Source organism: Penicillium solitum (genome assembly GCF_028829755.1).
Source record: "Penicillium solitum strain IBT 25940 chromosome Unknown utg000001l_segment0_segment0, whole genome shotgun sequence".
Lineage (NCBI taxonomy): Eukaryota > Fungi > Ascomycota > Eurotiomycetes > Eurotiales > Aspergillaceae > Penicillium > Penicillium solitum.
In genome coordinates, this window is record NW_027072121.1 from 4,156,230 (window position 1) to 4,177,085 (window position 20,856).

At 48.6% G+C, this 20,856-nt stretch overlaps 5 protein-coding genes across 5 annotated transcripts; 2 read left to right on the forward strand and 3 right to left on the reverse strand.

The window, feature by feature from the left end:
• Positions 1–6,154: 6,154 nt before the first annotated feature.
• Positions 6,155–7,913, forward strand: N7455_001594 (C2H2-type zinc finger protein). The gene is made up of 3 exons (XM_040951628.2): positions 6,155–6,809; positions 6,883–7,361; positions 7,420–7,913. The coding sequence occupies exons 1-3, from the start codon at positions 6,364–6,366 to the stop codon at positions 7,536–7,538; spliced, it is 1,044 nt and encodes a 347-aa protein (XP_040817862.1). The 5' UTR covers positions 6,155–6,363; the 3' UTR covers positions 7,539–7,913.
• A 578-nt stretch (positions 7,914–8,491) lies between these two features.
• N7455_001595 (uncharacterized protein) lies at positions 8,492–10,063 on the reverse strand (the record flags this gene model as incomplete). Its single annotated transcript, XM_040952004.2, has 1 exon — positions 8,492–10,063. The coding sequence occupies one exon, from the start codon at positions 10,061–10,063 to the stop codon at positions 8,492–8,494; it is 1,572 nt and encodes a 523-aa protein (XP_040817740.2).
• A 582-nt stretch (positions 10,064–10,645) lies between these two features.
• N7455_001596 (putative plasma membrane SNARE protein (Sec9)) lies at positions 10,646–11,996 on the reverse strand (the record flags this gene model as incomplete). Its single annotated transcript, XM_040951220.2, has 2 exons — positions 10,646–10,705; positions 10,767–11,996. The coding sequence occupies 2 exons, from the start codon at positions 11,994–11,996 to the stop codon at positions 10,646–10,648; spliced, it is 1,290 nt and encodes a 429-aa protein (XP_040818261.2).
• Positions 11,997–12,355: 359 nt separating this feature from the next.
• On the forward strand, positions 12,356–14,686 carry N7455_001597 (Sec1 family protein; the record flags this gene model as incomplete). The annotated part of the gene is made up of 4 exons (XM_040951354.2): positions 12,356–12,433; positions 12,481–12,676; positions 12,926–13,137; positions 13,196–14,686. 4 exons carry the CDS (start codon positions 12,356–12,358, stop codon positions 14,684–14,686), a joined length of 1,977 nt encoding a protein of 658 aa, XP_040818399.1.
• Positions 14,687–14,924: 238 nt separating this feature from the next.
• N7455_001598 (telomere length regulation TEL2 family protein) lies at positions 14,925–18,219 on the reverse strand (the record flags this gene model as incomplete). Its single annotated transcript, XM_040951905.2, has 6 exons — positions 14,925–15,408; positions 15,464–16,180; positions 16,228–16,768; positions 16,827–16,913; positions 16,978–17,328; positions 17,379–18,219. 6 exons carry the CDS (start codon positions 18,217–18,219, stop codon positions 14,925–14,927), a joined length of 3,021 nt encoding a protein of 1,006 aa, XP_040817638.2.
• Between the last annotated feature and the right edge of the window lie 2,637 nt (positions 18,220–20,856).

The window sequence follows — 20,856 nt, forward strand, 5'->3', positions numbered from 1 at the left end:
CCTCCAAGGCTGCGCAAGCTAGATGTCAAGTGTAAGCCATATCCGAAGTTTTCCGGTGGTTTTCCGATTCCCTCCTTGACCCGAGACCCACTACGTAATTTGATGGTGATGAAATCGCAAAATGAATACTGGTAAAGACTAGTGGCCAGGGACAAATTACTCGGTGCGGTTTAGACTATGCATGAATTCGGTGGTTTAATTATCAGGCCCCTCGAACCGAACAGGAGGGAAAAGAAAGGATACATTTAAAAAAGAACAAAAAAAAAAGAAAAAAAGAAAAAAGAAAAGAAATTACTGCATTTGAATTCCCGATCCACTCACGGGCGTTTCAGGTTGTTAGCGTTGACCCTGAGAGTGGCAGTGTTCCTAGCGGGAAATGTGGAGTGTAACTAGGATCGCACGCAGGGATCTCAACTTTGGAGACCAAGCCAAAACGGGCTTTGCGGGGAGTTGCTGGGGGAGGGGTCACGTCATTTGACTTTTGTAGCTTCGGGGGGTTCATGTTTGTATATAGATAGAGCTAGATAAAAATCGAAATGTAAACCTCGGAACCTTCCAAAAATAAGACGGATATACTGAATGTAGGGAAAAATTCGGAGATATTTTCGAATTTTCAGCAATCCAAGGTTAACCTTCCTACTTTGTTCAAACCTATACCAGGGAGTAGATAACCACGTTGACTCGAAAAGCGCGGGATGAGCACGCGTCAGCTTCTGGTGGGTCTACAGATGCAATTGGTCGATCAACGACTGCCAAGATCGGCTATCGACTATCTGCCGTCTCCAGGTGGGGTTGGGTTGCAATTAAATGTCTATGATTGGTTGGAAGGCTCTGCAGCAAACATGTAAGAATGTGGACCCAATGGAATTAAGCTAGACTAGTCCAAAATAGGCTGAGCTAATCCAGATTAGTCTGAAACTTTGGAAATAAACGTAAAGGGGTCCGGTATCGGGAGGGGAGAGCCACCTCGGCCAATCATCGAAACCCATAGCTCAAAGTGGTTTTTTGGCGAAGTGGTTTTTCAGCAAAGGGAGTACCCAGGTGTGGATGCCTTACTCCGTATGGAACCTGGATTTTAACCAATTTACCCGGGTCCCTCTTGCACCTTCTCCTCCGTACAGTTTTTTTTCTTAAACTCGAGTGGCCACAGGCCCACTCTGTCGATGTAACGTTGTGAGCATCGCAAAGAATGGTTCAGGTGAGCGTTTCAGCTGTTCTATATATAGAAACCAGATTTTGGGATTTCTATAGTGATGCAGCCTGGTAGCGAGGAAAGTAATAATCAAAGTGCAACCCATTCCCCTACTCCGAGAGTTCGACATCACTGAATATCATCACTAGAATAAATACGGAGTATGTTGTATCCAATCTGAGACAAAAAAAAAGTAAAAAAACGGTGATTTGCACACAATGCCAACCTTGATTTAGGGATAATGCCGATCTGCCGTGTGGGAACTGCCAAGTTTGGAGCCCCATGCAGATGACAGGCCTTTGTTGGTCAAGGGTACCTGATTGACACTCGGCATTGAGGCGGATCGTCAACGTGGTAGATAAGGATCTGATTACAGCGTACTTTGGAGGAGATTTTCATTTCAGCCAGGTGATAATCCTTTTTACATGGACGATCGATTGTAAATTGAGGTCAAAATCCGGGGGTTTATGTGTTTATTTCTCCGATGTTCCTGTGGTTGAACTGTCACATAAATGCCTGACCGCCCTTTTTCTTTTTCTAAAATTTCCAGCGGGTTTCTCGGGAAAGATAATTTCTCAGTATGGAGTACGGAGCACGGAGTAGACGATGATGAAATCGCAAAGTGATTTAAAAAAAAAAAAAACATCTCAGGGTCCCAAAGGACGCGTCACTAATATGAGCCGTGTTGGAGCGAGAAAAGCGGTCAGCCCCGTCAAGGCCCCGTCTCCAAGACCTTGAAGAGCTCCCTCACAACATCCACCACTTTGTGATATGCCCCACCCCTCCCGTGTCTAGCAGGGGCCTTCTGGCCTTCTGGCCCAGTGGACCTGTATAACCTATAGACTACCAGTGATACACTTATACAATTTGACTCCATTGCCAGGCTGTGTCCATCCGGCACGCTCCGGCGCAATATTGCGGCCAAGGTATACCTTCCTTAAAAGTCTCACATATTTTTTTGAACTACTGAACGCCATGCCAATGTATACAGATACGAATTGGGATTGAACCAAGCAAACCACATATCCACATCAAAAAATCACAAACATCTTGGCATCCACACTTTTCTATCTCACATCCCCCTCACCCACTGAAACCATGCACCCAAAAATCAGTACCCTCCAAACGCCACATTTGCCAACACAGTTGGTGTTCGTTGAAAGCGACGGAGTCCTGCCGGTGAGATGCCAAGTGGTGTCCACCAACACGGCATGGCTGCAAAAAAAAGGGGGGGGTTACGCTTTGACTAGAGTCCATCTGTTGCATTGCTTGTTTTTCTATTTTATTGGATTCGGGTGTTGGTTTGGGTGGTTGAGTTCGCGCCTCTTAATTTCGAGGGCTCCATATGAGCTATTCAAATGGGGAAACTTGAAGCTGAAGTAACCTGAACCCGGACCTGGATTATTTTTTGCCCCTTTCACTGTGCAGTGTGGACTTGGGACTTGGGTGCCCGACTGACTGCCCAAGTGCCTTTTTTTTCTTCTTTTGGGGGATGCCCACCCCGACCGTCTAGACACGGTCGGAACTCTGGCCAGACTCGGGTGGTCTGTACTGAGACTTTTCTCCTGGGTGTTGATATATAGGCGAGATGTACGGAGTATACAAGATAAACCTAGTACATAGCTAACAGATAGATCCACACGGAGTAGACTCATATAATATAGAACCATTTATTGTCTCAGGCTGGTAACCATGGCTCTCAGTACTCGGAAACCAGACAACTTCGTTCCGAGGTCAAAGATGTCTTCAATAAACAGCCAAAAGACTAAAGTTCTTGGATAAAGTGCTTGGAGTAAGTTGATGGAGAGAAACCTAATCGATACTCCAATCTTAATCCGGTAACCCGGGACCCACGGTTTTCTTCGAGGCACACTTCCGCCATCCATGGATAGCTACTCCTTCATCCTAGGTACTGCATCGCATCTGGCCGAGCAAGCCTCCCAGGTTAACCTTGGACCGAATGAAGACCGAACCCTCAATATTCGCCCGCAGTTCACAACCTTGGAACCTTGGAAGTTGTTTAATTGCCAGTTTCCACGGTTGGAGGCCCAGTCTAAACTTTTCTGGAAAACCGCGCAACCAAGGACGCCGTGGCGTTGACATGGTTCAGTGGAATGCGGAGAAGCTGAGCAGCCTGAAAGCGAGAAAATTGGAATGGCACTTATTTTGGCTTTGGTTCTGGTTTTTACGTCCATGGTCCCAAGCTCCCCGCTTAGATCTCCGCAGTGGCAAGAACACGGTTGAACATGTTTTGTCCTCTCGTCCGGGAGAGCGGCGGTTGATCCTGATCCCCGAAGGTTTTATGCTTTATAGTTTAGGAGCACGGAGTTTAGGATGTAGGTATAATACAAAAAGTATATGTTGTATGTGTACTCCGTAAATCGTGCTTCCGCCTGACGCCATACCTTTATTTTCTCCCGCGAGCTAATCGCCAATCATTTGATGGAGACTTTTTCAGTCTCTGTGATTGGATTGAATAAAGGTTATGTAAGTTTTCTTCAGCCTCTTCCTCGGCTTTTACTCGACGATCTGCCCCCTCTCGTGCCTTGTGATCAGCACTGCACGGAGTACAGACAGTACGGAGTACCTGTACCACATAGCGCGACTCCCGGGGGGTGACATCAATCCCCGAGTCTCGGGGACCATAATGAATCCATCGCGGAAATTTATTTATTGTGAATTTCTACACTATTGAATAGCAAATTTGATCGGAGAGAAGAGGAGATGTCTGGTTCCACAAGCACGAGGACATGGGGATAATCTCCAAAACAATCCACACAGAGAAAAGAAACAAAATAGGGCAATAGATTGTGATATGTCCCATTCGGGCTCTTTATTCTACCGCGCTATTGCGGGAGCCGCGCCCGCCAATTTGCCCAAAGCGGCCCTTTTCCCGTTTTCCCACTCACCCCCATCGAAGGTTGCGCTGTTCCGCCCCTCTGACGTCGATGTCCAGCTGTCCCAATCCCAGACAGGGGAGGAAAAAAAAACATGGCTTGCAGCCCGTGGTCCTTATCATGATAGGCCTAATACGAGGTTGTCATGGATTCCGTTTTTGTTCTCCCGGGTGCCTTTGGCGTGGACTTAAGGGTGTTCTATGTGATACAGCTCGCATGGCCCGGCTAATGGCAGCGTTGGTATTCAAACTTATTCCTTCATCCTGCAGGAGGCCTTTTTTTTGTGTACCGCTGGGCGCGACCACATTGCACGGTCGTATTTTTGTGTGCATTTGTGGTTTTGCGACCGAGGGGAGACTAAACGGTGTGACGGATAAGAAGTTTTGAGGTCGGAAAACCTATACGGAGTACTCGTACAGTAGAATGTGGTTCCCGCTCTCGCTCTAAGGTAGTTTTACTATCCCGTGTGGAGTGTGCTCCATCGGCCTGCACTGTACATCCTCCACATGTCAATCAAGCACAACATACTAAGACTACTCTGTATATTCGGTCTATAATTTCTGAAACAGGAGCCCTTCGGCTTAGGATGTTAAACGTCATCGCATTTTTGGCAAATTCCCTGACCGAATGGAATTAGAATGCAGTCAATAATGTAGGCGGCTAGTGATTCGATGCTCCCTCCTCTCTACTCCGTATGTAAGGTCGGGTTGACGCGCTAGACCCTCTCTGTGCCGTGTCAAAGGCCCCTCCATGGCTTAAGCCATTGCTTTTAATCTTTTTTATCTTTTTAAATTTTTATTCTAAAGAATAAGAACAGGAAATATGTTTATGTGCCAGGGCTATGATTCTGCAGCTTGCCAATAATGAGAGACTCCAGTATGCCATCCCAGATGTGGGTTTTTGTCCTTTAAGCCATGTCCTCTTTTTTTTATTTTATGAAGGGTCTTGGAATGTTTTAGAGGTACATTTAGTGTACTGGAGTATTGGCTCAACTCGAACTAATGGCTATAGTCTGATAATCCCATTGAATAGACTGGACTCCGTGCTCCGTCAAGAACTATCACTATAATCACTCATATTAACCCCCACGGCAACGGGTATACCCTTTGACCTGCCCCGCTACATTGAAACAGCGGACTCAGGGCGAACCTTGGTGAGTTTATTTCTTGGCAGTCCCTTTCTTTTTTTTTCTGTTTTCTTTTTTCTGTATGTTATTATAAATCATTATGGTTTTTTTTATTTTCTTTTTGTATTCATTTAATTCCTAAATTTCCTTTTTTGTTTCCTCTTCCCTCAAACACGGCAGAGTTGGACCACTCATCAGCGTTCATCATGGCTAGTCTACAATTGAACATTCCCCTAGTCTACACCCCCTTTGATTCTGAGGTCACCGACTGCTTTTTGGGTCTCATGATTTTCTCCTTTTTCGTCTCCTTATTATGTATATTGTTAGTAGGAAATACTGTTGGTTATGCTTTTTTTCCTGGTTACTTTCTACCTTCTATGGCTCATTATAATTACTGTTCCGATGCCGGAGCCTAGCAATTTTTGACATTCCCATTTAAATACTGATAACACCGATTCTTTAGATCTTCCATTCCTCAGCCTAGTTGATGCTTAAGCAATTAATATATTTTAGACCCTGATTGACAAAGGGTAAATTGTATTACTAGTATACTTAGGGTTAATATAGAGAGTAATTTCGATATCCGAGGAACTGGTTCCCGTTGAGGACCACTTTTGCCCTTAGCAATGCCTCTCCTCCGCCAATCCTAAGAGGGGGAAAAAAAAGAGAAATATTAATAATAAAAATTCTTAAAATGAGAAATCCAAAAAAGAAAAAAGAAAAAAAGAAAAGTCAAAAGTCAAAAGTCAAAAGTCAAAAATCATAAAAATAAAAATAAAATAAAAGAAAAAAAAATAAAAAATAAAAAATAAAATAAAATAAATACCGGTATTATCATTTCCAGCGATCTGCAACCCCCGACGGGACGTCGTCAGTGGCACTTTGGAGTATATGGGATCATGCCTCACACCTTATATTCCTTCATAAGCTTCGCCGATCCCCTTCCCCAGACTGCCTCTGCTTTCTCTTTTACTCCCTTAAAATTATAAAATAATTGTTGATCATCGGGTTTATCACTTTCTCTTTCATATCCTCCGGATCAACACAGGCGATCACTCTATTCCAAAGGAAACCCTTTGGAACTCGATCTTCGAATCCTCTCTCTCTATACAGTTTCTACACGCGATCGATTCGCGACTCTATTCCCCATGACGATGGTTATGGAAAACCAGAACCGCCCCTATGGCGGCATGAGCTTCGACAATGTCTACCACCACACCCCACCACAATTCACGGATCCGTGGGCGGCGCACACTTCATCGCACTCGACACCCCCAGTCTATGCGACTTCTATGGGTAATGGTGCCAGCATGGGTCTCGGTCAGGTCAAGCAGGAGGAGGTGAACCGCACCGGCATGTCTATGCCGTACCCGAACATCCCTGTGTCCGCCCCCTCAATGGTGGCTGGGAGCACCTACGCAGCCGCCAGCTATGGCCCCGAGGTAATGGGAATGCAACACGAAGTGCCACGCACAACTTTCGATCAGGCTCCTTCCTACACAACCGCTCCCCCAATGAGCAGTTTCGCACCTTCCAGCTATGCCTACGCCCCCATTCACCCCTCCCCGCAAGACGCACGCCGTATCTCGCACTCGTAAGTTGAATTCCGAGTCCGCATCGCTTCGGAATCGCAAAAAAAAAAAAAAAAAACTTACACAAATCCACAGAGATGCCGCTCGCGTTGGCTCTTCAGCCTCCGCTCCCACTTTCGGTGACGCGCTCGACGCCAGCCGTGGAATGGTCGCTCTCAGCCAGGACTTGACCCCGCGCAACATCTACGGCCCCGGCCCTCGCGGCACGCGAACCTCAGCCGATTCCTACGGTTTCCCTTCGACCCAATCGTCCGCCTCATCCATCTCCTCCGGCGGCAACTACCCCTACTACAGCGCCTCGGTGGGTTCCGTCGACTCCTCCGTGACAGACTACAGCTCCACAACTTCCGAGTCATACGAATCGCGCACTCTCCCCCGGCCGACCAGCCTTTTGGCCGGCAGTGCCCCCCCTGGCCCGCAATCAATGATGAGCCAATTCAGCTCCAAGATGCCTTCCAACACCCAGAAGAAGCATAAGTGCAAGGTCTGCGACAAGCGGTTCACGCGTCCGTCTTCGCTGCAGACGCATATGTACAGCCACACTGGTGAAAAGCGTAAGTTTTCTATTTCCGAAGGCAAATTATTCGAAATTCATTCTAACATTTTTTCCAGCATTCGCGTGTGATGTCGAAGGCTGCGGGCGGCACTTCTCCGTTGTCTCAAACCTGCGTCGACACAAGAAGGTCCACAAGGGCGAGAAGGACACCGGCTCTGGCGATGACGACGAGTAATCCGTGAATCAACTTTCATACGACTACATTCTTCTATTCGACGCGGAAACTCCCGTCGAATGCTCTCTCCCCTACCCCTTTCGCGCACAAAGCGCCAGACCTTCCACCCGTCGCAAACTCGTTCTCCCTATGCCATGAGCCAATCCATGAACCAACTGCGTTGGCATGTTTTGTACAAATGGCTCGCGCTTTCTTGTCTCCTTGTACAACAGCATGGATCACCTTTTCATCCCCCTTTTCTTTTTCTACATCATCTCCCGACAAACATTTCCTGATCGGAGAGAGAGACGCTTATACATACCATACTCCTTCCAAAACGGTCTGTGATTTATGGGTATAATGGGTTCTGTTCGAGGGCCACAGGCAAGAGAGAGCCTTTTCTTTTCTTTTTCTTTTTCATATTTCCATGTTCCCTTTGTTTCACCCACGTTATGACCATAGAGGTTTCCGGCTGGATGCGTTGTTTTTATTTCGTTTCTTATTCTTTCGCTAGACCTGGGCGTCACCTTTCTGCTTTTTCTCGATACCATGGGGGCTTGTGATGATTCGATGTTTCTTTATTTTCTCTCTGCAGGCCATACCCTGACTCTTTGTTTCGCTTCTTAATCTTCCATGGCTTGCATTCTGCATGGCTTCAACCTATTACATTGTTATCTTTTTGCCCCAGTCGCTTTTTTCCACCAAGTCTGCGTTTCAAGTGCATGGGTTCACCTGCAAGTTTGGGTTGGTGTTGGTGATGATACCCATAGGAAGAAGCATCGTTCCTATTGTTTTGAAACTGGCTGGGCCTGGCCCTGTTCGAGTTTCACGTTACAGTCGCTACTAGATATATTGTCTAATCAATAAAAGACATTCTGAACATTTTATCATTCTCTGTAGTTGTGTGGTTACCTGTCTCGGTATGCAATCCTTTTGACCTTCTATAGTTACCTAGTCTCTTGATATCGTGATAATCACAACCGTTCGAGTCTTCCACTCTTCCCAGCTCGCTCCGCTGCTGCTCGACCAGCACGACGTCCAAAGACAGTACCAGAAGTCAATCCACTTCCACCAGGGTAGTTATCGTAGAAGATACCTCCAAGCATCTCACCCACACAATACAATCCAGGAACCTCATCATTCGTCGTCTCCGAAATGACCGCCGCAGTTTCAGGATTCACAGCCAATCCGCCAAAAGTGAAAGTGATACCCGCCGTGACCTTGACAGCCAGGAACGGCGCCTTGTCAATAGGCAAAGCCCAATTTGACTTGGGAACAGCCAGCCCTTTAGTAGCAAGTCCATCCTTGACAGCAGGATCCCACCTCTTCTGCCCATCTCCATCCTCAACAGAAGCATTATACTCCTTAACACTCTCCACAAAACGCCCAGGATCAACAAGTCCAACCTCCGCGCACTTCTCCGCAAGCTCCTCCAACGACGCACCCTCAATGCGTCGAACAACCTCACCCCGATACTCCTCCTCACGCAACCACGCCACAGTCCGCGCATCCCAAACCTGGAATGCAATCTGCCCAGGCTGCTGAAGCACCCGCCGCCCAATCATCGCATACGTATAGTTCCGCATATCAAACCCTTCATCAACAAACCGCTTCCCATCCCGATTCACCATAATCCCAAGCGGATACCCACTCTTCGTAAACTCATTCGAAACCTCCCGGTTCCCCGAATCCGCCGGCGCATCCGCATCCCACGCCACACTATGGCATCCACTCCAGTTCCCGGCCGTCTTAGCCGACACATCCCGCTGCGCAATCCGCAGCATCTCACCCGTATTATACGGTGTACCACGCACGCGCGCACTATCCCACCCAGGACCAAGCCACTGCGCACGCAGCTGCGGGTTTGCCTCGAAACCGCCTGCAGCGAGGATGACCGCGCCGGCAGCGATGGTGATTTTATTGCGTACGCCAGCACTATCTGTGTTGACAACTTCAACGCCGATAACAGCGCCGCTCGTCGGATCAGTTACTAGCGCCGTGGCAGCTGTGTCGAAGAACACATCCACGCCGGCGTTCTTCACCGCGCGCAGTTCATCCTCGACAAGACCCTTTCCGCCATCTTGGGTTTTCAGCGCGAGTCCGCCCCAGAACTTGATTTTGCCGTTGACTTCGTATGCCTGGCGGTTGAAGGAGAGCTGGAAGCGGATGCCGTTGGCGGCTAGCCAGCCGACGGCGGCGCGTGAGTCGCGGACTAGAGCTGCTGATAGCGCGGGGTTGGTGCGGTTTCCTGTCATGCGCTGGAGATCGGCGGTGAAGTCTTGTTCTGTGTAACTTGGCATGTCGATGCAGGATGCTTGTGTCGCGTCGGTGTTGTTGACTAGTGGGAGGAGGTCGTGGAGGCCATTGTGGACGGTGCGGAAGGCGCCGGCTGTGAAGTAGCTGTTGCCTCCGGCCCAGGAAATGGGGCTTTTGTCAATTACGGTTACTCTTAGGGTTGGGTTGGTTTGTGCCGCTGAAAGGGCGGCGCTGAGGCCGGCGTTGCCGCTGCCTATCACGAGGATATCGGTTTTTTGGGGCAGAGGCATGATGGGATTTGAGAGATTGTAACCTTGGAAGTTGGATAGGAATTGGCTTGTAGAAGTAAGTGACTTATACTTGCGTTAGAAGTGTGGTTTTATACTCCGATGCATTTAGGGATCTGCGGAGGTTCATTCTCCGGGTGCTCCCCCCCACAGTCCCCGCAGTCGGGATGTCGATCTCCGTGGGATTTGGATATTGCGATTAGGTTTGAGTAGTGAAATGACAAGGGTACCCCGGCAGATTTCTCGGGGCAATTGAGCAATGTCAAAGTGTCTATCCAACTAGTATTGTAAAGCTATAGGCATATGATTATCACAAGAGGCATGGGTTGGCCTACTTCCCTACGGTGTAGGTCAATTGAGTTCAAAGCATGACATACTCGGAATGAATCGCAATGAGATTATGATAATTGATGTTCAGCTAATATCTTAGTCGCCGGCTCTGATATGATCACGGCAGACAATGCAGAACCAGCCCCAACGCCAATGTGAGATCCCCATCCAACGGACGGAATGTACGCAGAAAATTACTGAGCTCGACAGCACCAGGCATACCGCAGCCCCATTTGCCTTGAACAGCGAACGCATTTAACGAATCCGGTCCAGCTTGGCCCGGTTCATGGCAATCTGATCGTCGACAAAGTCGCTCTGTAGCCAGTTAGTCTCATATCCACACGAATACCAGATTGAAGGGATCGCGAAAACCTACCTTGCCCATGATACGCTCCAGATGTCTGTTCTGCTCATCCAGCTCCTTGCCAGTGGCCTTGGCAAGACCGTTCAACCGACCAGTAGCACCACCGAGCAGATCCAAGTTCTGCTCGATCTCGTCCTCCATTGCCTCGTCCTCGCTATCTGCCTCAAATTGGTACTTGGCACGCTCGGTGACACTAGCCTTCTTGCCCTTGCCCTGTTTCGCGGCATCGCGGTCAATATCACGGAACACCTTCTCCATACGCTGGTTAGTCGCGTGCGCCTCGGACCGTGTGCCTTCGCGGATATCACGATCCTCACGGTGTGTATTGAGGGTCTTCTCATCGCGATCACGCCGGCGTCGCGAGGCCGTGAACGGGTTGGCCACGTGCACGGCGAACATGCTCTTATTGAGAGTCTTGAGCTCCTTTGCCTTGTCCTCCGCAATGCGGCCTTCAATGGTTGTCATGTCCAGACTCTTCTCCGTGTCGTGGACTGACTCGCCTTGCGCACCGAGTCGGGCCAGAGTAGCACGACCGGTTTCTTCGGCTTGTGCGGCAGCTCGGAGTGCATTTCGTGTCGACGCCACATCACCCTGCTTCACGAAGCGCATCTCGTTCTTGGTCGCCTGGACTTCCTCTTCCTCCTCTTCTTCAGCTGTCAGCTGTCGATCCTGGAAGGTCGCCATGCTGTATTCGTTGCTGCCACCACCGTAGTTGTTTTGACCTTGACCGTTTTGGCCGTTTTGGCCCTCGGAGTACGGCGGTGGTGAACCGGCCGAGTTTTCCGGTGACCGGTTCTTGTTCTTGTTGGCGCCGCCGAACAGCTCGTTGCGAGCGGAGTCTGCAGCCGCGGGGTCATTGGGATCGCCGCCGCCCAGACCTCCGTAGCCACCGTTTCCATACCGCGAGCCCGAGCCTGGAGCCGGGGAGCCGGCGCCTGCGCCAGATCCGCCGAATCGATCACTGCCGTAGCCGCCTTGGTTTCCGTATTTGTTGGCGGAGTATTTGTTGTCGGGGGGGATGGAGTGGGGGCTCTGCGACGAGCCGCCGCCGTTGGCAGCTGGGTGGTCGGCAGGTAAGGGGGCAACACCCGCGCCAATCTTGGCTTTAGTGTATGGGTCTACCGGAATTGGTTGGGCGTAAGGGTTCGAGGTAGTCGAGGGGCTCTTGTCCTTCTTCCGCGAGCCGAAGAGTGCTCGGCGGCTAGAGTCCTCGTCGCCATCGGATTTCTTGAAAAGACCCATTATGTGCGGGGGTTGTAGGGTTGTAAAGATCTGTTGAATGAAATTAAAATAGTCGAGGGTAAAATGGAAGTACAAGAAAGTAAGGAGAAAGAAAATGAAATGAGACAAAAGAAAGAATTAATGTGAGACGCCTTCAGGGGAGCTAGATGTTAGAGATCGCCGCCTGATGATAATATACATACGAGGGGCATACCAAAGTTACCTAGTGATCTATTGGAAATATAACAGTGATAACCATACCAATACAAAAGTTACCTAGTTACATCAGCAGTGGCAGTGCTAACCCAATGCGGGCGCAGTGGCACTTCAACGTCTCTGTTTATTTTTGGCCACAACATTACCTCTGCTGCCTGGATGAAATGGCTCCTTTATCGGGGTCTGATACGGACTACTTTAGGGATAAGGCGCGGAGGGATCTCTTGACTTTACTAGAAGGCGTGCGTACAGCTCCTTGATATTCTGATCTGCGCTAACTATCCTCCAGGCCCGGGGTAAGAAGAACCTCGTCATAAGCCAGGAGCTGGCCGGCCCAGTGGGACTATTCGTCAAGTTCTCCGTGCTCCAAGAGTATGGTGTGGACCGAGTCTTCTTGCTGGAAAATGCAAACATCGACTCATCACAACGCAATGTTGTATTCCTTGTTCGTGGCGAGAAAGCTCGCCACGTTCGAATTGTGGCAGGTATGACATTGTCTCCTTTTTTCGCCCCCTTTCGGCTTGTTTCGCTGGCGTAGATTGGATCTCATTCATTTGGGTCCATGATGGGCCATCATTAGGTTACACAGAGGCTTTTCACTCTATGTAATCTGGAGAAACGTTCCCTATATCGATATTCATCTTTACAACATTTTTACAAGCTCGTTTCATTAGGGCCCTTTCCTACTATCTCTGATTGAGTGCCATCAGGACAAGCTGACATTTCTACCTTAGAACAAATCAAACGCCTGCAGAATAATGGGAACGTTGAACATGAGTTCTCCATCTTCTTCGCTCCAAGACGGACCCTAGTAAGCAATGCAATCTTGGACGAGGCGGGAATCACCGGCGACGTGAACATCGCCGAGCTTCCTCTCTATTTTATGCCTCTAGAACAAGATATCTTGTCTCTAGAACTGGACGAATCGTTTGGGGACTTGTACTTGGTAAGTTGATATAGGTTGCTAATGTTTGAACGAGACATTTTCTGACCTTGTTATTCAGCACAAAGACCCCGGGTGTATCTTCCATGCCGCTAAGGCTCTTATGGGTGTCCAGCAGCGCCATGGATATTTCCCACGCATTGTCGGAAAAGGCGACAATGCCCGACGCCTGGCAGATCTCCTGTTGCGTATGAGGAAAGAACTTGATGCAGAGGAGAGCTCAGGACTAGCTGATCCCTCTGCACGAGGGCTTTTACCAAGTGCGAGTGTAGAGAACCTGATCATCATAGACCGTGACGTGGACTTTGGGACGGCTCTTCTCACACAGCTCACCTATGAAGGCTTAATTGATGAATATGTCGGTATAAAGAACAACCAAGCAGACGTTGATACGAGCATTGTCGGTCCTGCTCCCACGCCACAGTCCCAAGAGTCATCCAAAACACCCCAGCAAGCCAAGCAAGGGCTGAAAAGAAAGATTCAGCTAGATGCCTCGGACCAGTTATTCAGCCAACTGCGAGATGCAAACTTTGCGATCGTGGGCGATATCCTGAATAAAGTGGCACGCCGCTTAGAAAATGAGTACGAGAGCCGCCACACAGCTAAAACAACAGGCGAGCTTCGAGAGTTTGTCAACCGATTACCAACCTACCAGCTGGAGCACCAGAGTCTCCGAACCCATACCAACCTCGCAGAGGAAATAATGCGACTCACCCGCTCCGAAACCTTTCGCAAAACTTTAGAAGTCCAGCAGAACAACGCAGCCGGTGCCGACTCCACATACCAGCACGAGACAATTGAAGAGCTTATAGCTCGCGACGTCCCACTAAAGACTGTGCTACGGCTCCTGTGCCTAGAGTCCTGCATGTCTGGGGGTCTCCGTCCCCGCGACCTAGAGAGCTTCAAGAGACAGGTCGTTCAAGCCTACGGCCACCAGCACCTCCTCACATTCTGGGCACTAGAGAAAATGGAGCTTCTCCAGCCTAGATCCTCAGCAACAACGATGCTCCTCCCTACATCCGGCGCGCAAGCAGGATCCAAGACGAACTACGGGTACCTGCGTAAGAACCTCCGTCTTGTCATCGAGGAAGTCAGCGAGAAGGACCCGAACGATATTTCCTACGTGTACAGTGGCTTTGCACCCCTTAGCGTCCGCCTGGTTCAATGCGTGTTACAAAAGTCCTATATGGTCTCGCTGATCAAGGGAGGTACGCCAGCCGCCTCGCTGAACACTGCTAATACAACATCGCCTGGCTGGCTTGGCTTCGAGGATGTCGTCAAGAGTGCTCGCGGTGCAACTTTCAGCATTGTCCAGAAGGGCGATGATAAGGCTGTGCGGGCGCGTCAAACGTTGAGTGGTAACTCTGCTACAAAGGCCGTGTATGTCTTTTTCTTGGGGGGTATCACGTTCACTGAGATCGCCGCGTTGCGCTTCATTGCTGCGCAAGAGGCTCCACGGAGGAAAATTATTATCTGTACCACGAGTATCATTAGTGGTGATCGGATGATGGAGGCGGCTATCGAGAAGGGTAGCTTTGCCAAGGCGGAGTAGATGGGTTAATCTACGCCTCAGTGATCATAATGATACATAGCTACATATGTATGTTATGTTAGGAAGAAAGGGAGCAGCACGCTCTATAGTCTTCTTTCTAATGTAAAGACCATGGCGCACCGATGGTTGTTTGATTTGTTCAGCGTTGGATTTTTCAATAAGGTTCACATAATTCCACCATCTGCTTCGATTCTGGATCTCAACCTAGGAAACCGATAGTTATATCCTAAAGATTGATTTAATAGTTAAATCCAGAATGAACTCCCATCAACCGACCCTGATACCGCTCTATCACCTCCCCGAGCCGCACCATAACACCAGCAGAAAGGGTACGTATCTGCTCCTGCGGGTCAGTAACCGCTGAGCTGGGATCAGCCCGCGCAGCTGAGGGCGGCGTCCGGTCGAAGACCTGGGAAGCCCACTCGCGCAATTCGATCACCTGCGTGGCGTACTCGGTGACAAGACGCTGCTCGCCATTCGAGCCAGACGCAATGTTGAGGTCTACTATAGCGAGGAAGAGGGATAGGAGTGCGGCAGTGACGGTTGGCTCGCTGGATGTTGAGGCTGTGTGTAGCGGCAAGAGGAGAGAGAGGGTTTCGTGGGTGAGGGCTGGGAGGAAGGGGGTGTGGGGGCCTGTTGTGGAGAGAATGAGGGAGAGGGTTTGGAGGAAGAGGGTTAGGAGATGGGGGATGAAGAATGGGTTGTATGAGGACGTGGAGGACCTAGAGCGTGTTAGTTTAAAGATTCGAAATGAGATAAGAGAAACATAAAACATACGAGGAGAACTGCAACATCATAATTTCGAATCTGCCCTGTAGTGGGAAGAAGAAGCCCTCGGCAAGCACCTTGTGCAGATCTTTAATTGTGGAGTTTTGGCGCTTGGTGTCACGCTGCTGGCGTTTCTTCTCGACTTCCATACGCGATGAGAAGGTGCGCACTTTGAGGGCATTAGGACCAGTCATTGTATCTGCTGCGTTGGCTGCGAGTGGTTCCAAGGATGTGCGAGACATTTCTCGAGTGAGCGTTGCAATGGGAGACTCATTTGTTCCCGAGTACATGGCCTCTAGGGCAGGCGAGAGCCGTTTGGATGGGAATGAGGTATCGCCGGTAGTTGGGAGACGCAGTGCTTTTGCATCGTCTTCTCCATTTCCGGCTAACTCGCGAGCACTCAGACCCAGGGCTGTGAGAACAGCGGATCTCTGGACTTGAGAAATGTCTCCATCGAAGTAGATAGCAGTAAACCAGCGGCCCATCTTGAAGGGCTCGGACACAATCAATGCAATCATGCTTTGTAAACGAGATTCGTGGAATGACGGATGATTATTGTCATTTTGAAGACCCACAATGGTGAGAGCTAGCTCTTCGATCTGCTCGGCAAGTTCAGTTCCGAATCCTATCTTCCGACGAATCAAGGGTGGGGCAGTGGTGATGGCGAGATGATAGCGCTCGACATTCTCAGTGTCTCGAAGAGATGGGATCAAATCACGAATGTATCTTACATTTGTTAGCGGGATCGATATCAGCAGGCAATCAGTACTTACACAGGCGCTGTTGGTTTATTCCGTTGGATCAACGTGGGATCATCATCAGAATCGTATGCATCGTCGTCCGGCTTTTCATACGGAACGAGGTCGTCATCTTCCTCTTCCTCTTCATCTTCGTCACTATCCTCGACTTCTTCAATAGCAACGATTTTGCTTGTATGGTGCCGGGAAAATTGTGCTTTCGGCTTTTGTGCAGGCTTGGAGCGGACCAGTTCTGGGTTTGCTGGCAATGCCTCTTGCAACGCTTTGATGGATTCAGGCGAACCGACCTCATCTTGGACCTTGGTCAAACTTAAATACCAAAGAGCTTCCTCGCTTCCCATCTCTAGGTCAAATTTCAGCACTTTATCTGGCTCCTCAATGAGTTCGGATATTCCTGTTCCAACGATCATGCCAAGAAGGCGTGCTCTGTTAGAAGACGCAGCCAGTCTATTGGAGACTGCATTGAGATATGCTGCAGACCGGCCTACTTCTTTCACTTGCGCTTGATCTAGCCGATAGAGGTGGCCAGCGGCAAGAAGAATCACTTGTGCAGTTGCTATTCAACGTCAGAGGCTAATATTTTGGGAACGGCGGACTGTGGACTATTGACAAACCATTCTGAACTACACCTGGGACATGTTTGATAGAGAACTTGTCTCCAAATTGCTCAAGGCTTCGTATGAGCAGTGAATTCAACATATCTGTTGCGTGTTCTTAGTTTCATTGTCTTCAAATGTTGTTTTTCCTTCGGCAGCGCAAACTTACCACCACGGTTACTGTAAGTGGCTAATAGTGCACGCCGTAGTCCCAACGTGCTTATCGAGCCACCTTGCGATTTTGAGAGCCATTCCACGACCTGGCTTTCCAGGTCTGGCCGAGAAGAGATGATAGTGGAAATCAAAGCTGCCACTCCTTTAATGGGCTCTGAAGGGGCGATTGACTGGCTCATTGCTCCCGGTAGATCATCTGAAAAGTGTTTTCGTTGTATATCACGGAAGATTGCTTCTACAAATGCAAGCTGCTCCGTCCGTCTGAGGTGGTCTAATAAGATTCCGAAGTGCGCCGGCGAGGACTGCCGAATAAGTAGATCCGAGTAGATTTCTTTGACAACCTGATCTGTGCGACGTTAGTCTGGGGCTTAAATAGGGCCATACGTGCATATTTACCTGTATACCCGAGGCTTAAAGCTCGCCCTGTCAACAAAGCAACTGAGACCCAGTCGCTTTCGTTATCTGGGGCTAGTTTCGCCGCCATATGAGAAATATTGCGCCCAAGCCATGATGCATATTGGGAACCATTTCCAACCCAGGAGATTGAAGATACTGATTTTGACTCATCAACAATAGTAAGAGCCTCGGCTGCTGTTGATAGAATCTTGCCGGCAGCAACGAGCGACACAAGCTCTCTCCACGTAACTTGCTGTCGAGTTTTGTTGTTATAGATAATCAAAATGTCAGAAGAAAGACGGAACAGAAAGTCTTTTGGCTCTAGCAAAGCAGCAAGCACAGCCAAAAGATCCCGGATACCGAGTTGGCTGCTTGAACCTTGGGCTTGCTGGGCAGAAGCGCGAGCCGCGTTGATTAGAGATCGTAGCTGAGCCACCAAGGAACCGAGACCCGCAACGCTGCTAAGGCATCTCAATAATGCTGCTCGAGCTTTGGCATCTTTTCCTTTGCTGTCTTTTGCATCTAGCGATCCCCAGTGATTTGGAATCGTGGAGCTGACTAAGAGTTGGAGAATCTGGGCTGTGATGGGACTTGCAATCCGGAGATCGAAGTCCTTTGTAGTTTTAGATTTGCTGAAGGGATCAAGGGCTGCCAGAATGGCAGAGAGCTGTTCACGATCGGGATTGGCTTTGAGTAGATCTATCATGTGACGCGATGATAGATGTTCAGGATCAAAGTCATTTCGTGCTGGGGGATCAGCATGCAGAGACTCGACAGCAGGTGCAACAAGGGCATCTGAATCTCGCTTGACAGTTTTCACTGCCGTCAGAAGGCCCTCCATTTTTTGATATGAATATCACTTCGGGGGAAACACAGAGGTTGTGCCTGTCGTGAAGATTACAGTACCTAGGCGGGCCTGAGATTAGTCAGCCACAGTCACGCCCCTGTGGGTACCCTGACTTGGCATAACCTGGAACCTCCTCCAACTGGTATCTGTTTGTAGTCAGTGTTTCTGATGATAAACTCAAGTATCGATTGGCAGATGAAGAGTGTCAAACAGCCTAGGCTTCCATTAAGGCACCTCTATCTTTTTGTTTGCATAGTTTCAAGGTAGTTGGCCCGGCTGCAGTTTATTCGAACTCTGTTCCCTAATTTCAATGTCTATAGGGCTTCAATATACAGCAGTCAAGAGAGATCCCACACTTCAAAGCAATATATAATACGTTCAGTGTAACGTTCGTATATGTTTATAAACCCAACCCTCCAATGGGTATCATGCTCAAGCTTAAGCGTAGCATTCAAATGACTGCTTAACCATATTATTATGGTCGTTGTCTCACCCCCAGTGTGAAACTGCTGGCGAAACCAAGCCTATACCACTCAGAACCTGTAACTGCTGTCTTAGATTCGATTGTGCTGATCGCGCCTCTGAAACAGCTGCCTTGGCAAGAATGGCGATACTTGCTGCTGCATCTCCCATTGTGCCACTCGGTCTGTTGAAGAGTGTGCTGCATAAGATGCCAAATCGTGAAAGGTTTTTTTCGAGATTTTCTAGTAGATGGGCACTCACGCAAGCTAAAAGAGACATCGATGGCGCACCGGACGTAGAAAAACTTCCGATTTGGAAGTGAACAGTGTCTTTTTGAATTGACGCAGAGCAAGTGACCGCAGACTGGCTGCCTGAGTGAGTTTGGAGAATCTTTGATATTTTAGCGGACCCGAAAAGTGAGTTATAGATGTGCAAAAGTCGGACGTAACATGAGAGTGTCATGAGAATCGTCGGTGTCTGGCCCTGGAGGCTTTGCCGCTGATGAATCCGTGGCTCCAATGATTTGCACTGCCAATGCGCGAATAAGTCGATGAATCTCAATCACTGCTTCGCCTTGGTTATTGTCAAAGGTGGCCTAGATCTGATCAATGGCTACGGCCACACATTCTCTCATACGTGGCTCCATTCCTCTAATATATCGAATACCGAAAGTAGATGACACTAATCGCTTGCGCTGAGAGTAGGTCTTTTTATCGGTGAATGCCAATAATTTCTGGCGTTGGGTTCAAATCCCATAAGCCTTAATAGATTATTATAATCTGAATTAAATTTACGAAAATGACTATAAGTTAATGGTAGACTGCTTATTTACCATATAAGATGTGCTGATTCGAATTCAGCTAGTCATAATAATTTAAATATTCAAAGTCATAATGGCTATAAGTTGATGGTAGACTGTTTACCTTCCAAGTAAAGTGTGCTGATTCGAATTCAGCTAGCCATAAATAGGGTTAGTAACTTAATTGGTAAAGGGTTTTCTTGTCGAGATATAGATGCCGGATCGAAACCGGTCTAAGGTATCGCTCTTTCAGGTTACTCTACAAACATTTCGGTTGTTTCGAGAATTTCTGTTGTCTCCATCGTCTCTCTCTCTTCCCCAATATCCGTAGGGATCAACAGCCAGCAATAGCTATTTCAGACAACCTGCATAATTATTAGGCTTTTGCTCTGGCTGAGGGGCTCAAAATAGATAGGGCCAAGGCAAGCATTGAGTATACTAACAGCATGGCGAACTGGAAGATGGCTGTTATCTCCGGCTATTTTGTTAAAGCATTGTATGTCGCGGGATGACCCGGTGGTTCAAAATAACTTCTTGGAGGCTTGGAGCTCTTTGACTAAACAGACCTTCCTCAGGGAGCATCGGAATGAGAAAGTGACGTGCTCGTTCATTTACGTTGGGTTAGTCAGTATTTAAATATTCTACCATCTAGTTCCCTCTCCAGTGTCTAAAGCACTTGCATGAATACCAATCATACAACACAGAAACACGCTTTCCAGTCCGCGCTACATGCACAGCTCCTAACTCCCACGAAGCTATCAGTCTCTGCTTCAAAGGTGCCAGTCCTAGTTGAAGACTTCCAAAGTCCAAGATCACGTAAAGAGTCTCGAAGAAAGTTTGTCCAAAAAGTGCCATGGGGCCATTCGAGGGAAAATCCCATGTCTTGATATTTAGTGTGACGCTTTCACCAGAGCAACTCACATAGCTCCTAGGTGAGACAGTGTAATTCTGCTTTCCTTGGAATTCATAAGAGAGTTGGAAGCCTATCAAGATTGTCGACTGTCGACAGCAGATATGATATCTCTGGGCCTGTACCAGACTCTGTCGCATTTGTCATAAACAGGAGGCCAGCAAGTACACTCAGCAGAACCGGGGCACCATATCCCTCCGAACCTTCATCAAACGGATGAAGGAGATCGTGTATCCACTCTCAAGCCCGAGGGTCGATCTGGAGAAGCGCGCAGCAGAAATAGGGATGAACCTCACCAATTTGAATTTTGAGTCTCCGATTATTGGAGACTGGAACAAGACCCGGGCGTCACTAAAGCTCGATTTTTTTTTTTTTTTAATTTTGGAACTCATTGAAGAAGAGTTTCATTTGTGTCTACCGCGTTTGTTGGACCTGGTTCATCACGTGATTGGGTTGAGCG

Coding starts and splice junctions, on each gene's coding strand:
- N7455_001594 (XM_040951628.2), top strand. CDS start 6,364: ATGACGATGGTTATGGAAAACCAGAACCGCCCCTATGGCGGCATGAGC. Junction 6,810..6,882: donor GCACGCCGTATCTCGCACTC/GTAAGTTGAATT, acceptor ACAAATCCACAG/AGATGCCGCTCGCGTTGGCT. Junction 7,362..7,419: donor CAGCCACACTGGTGAAAAGC/GTAAGTTTTCTA, acceptor CATTTTTTCCAG/CATTCGCGTGTGATGTCGAA.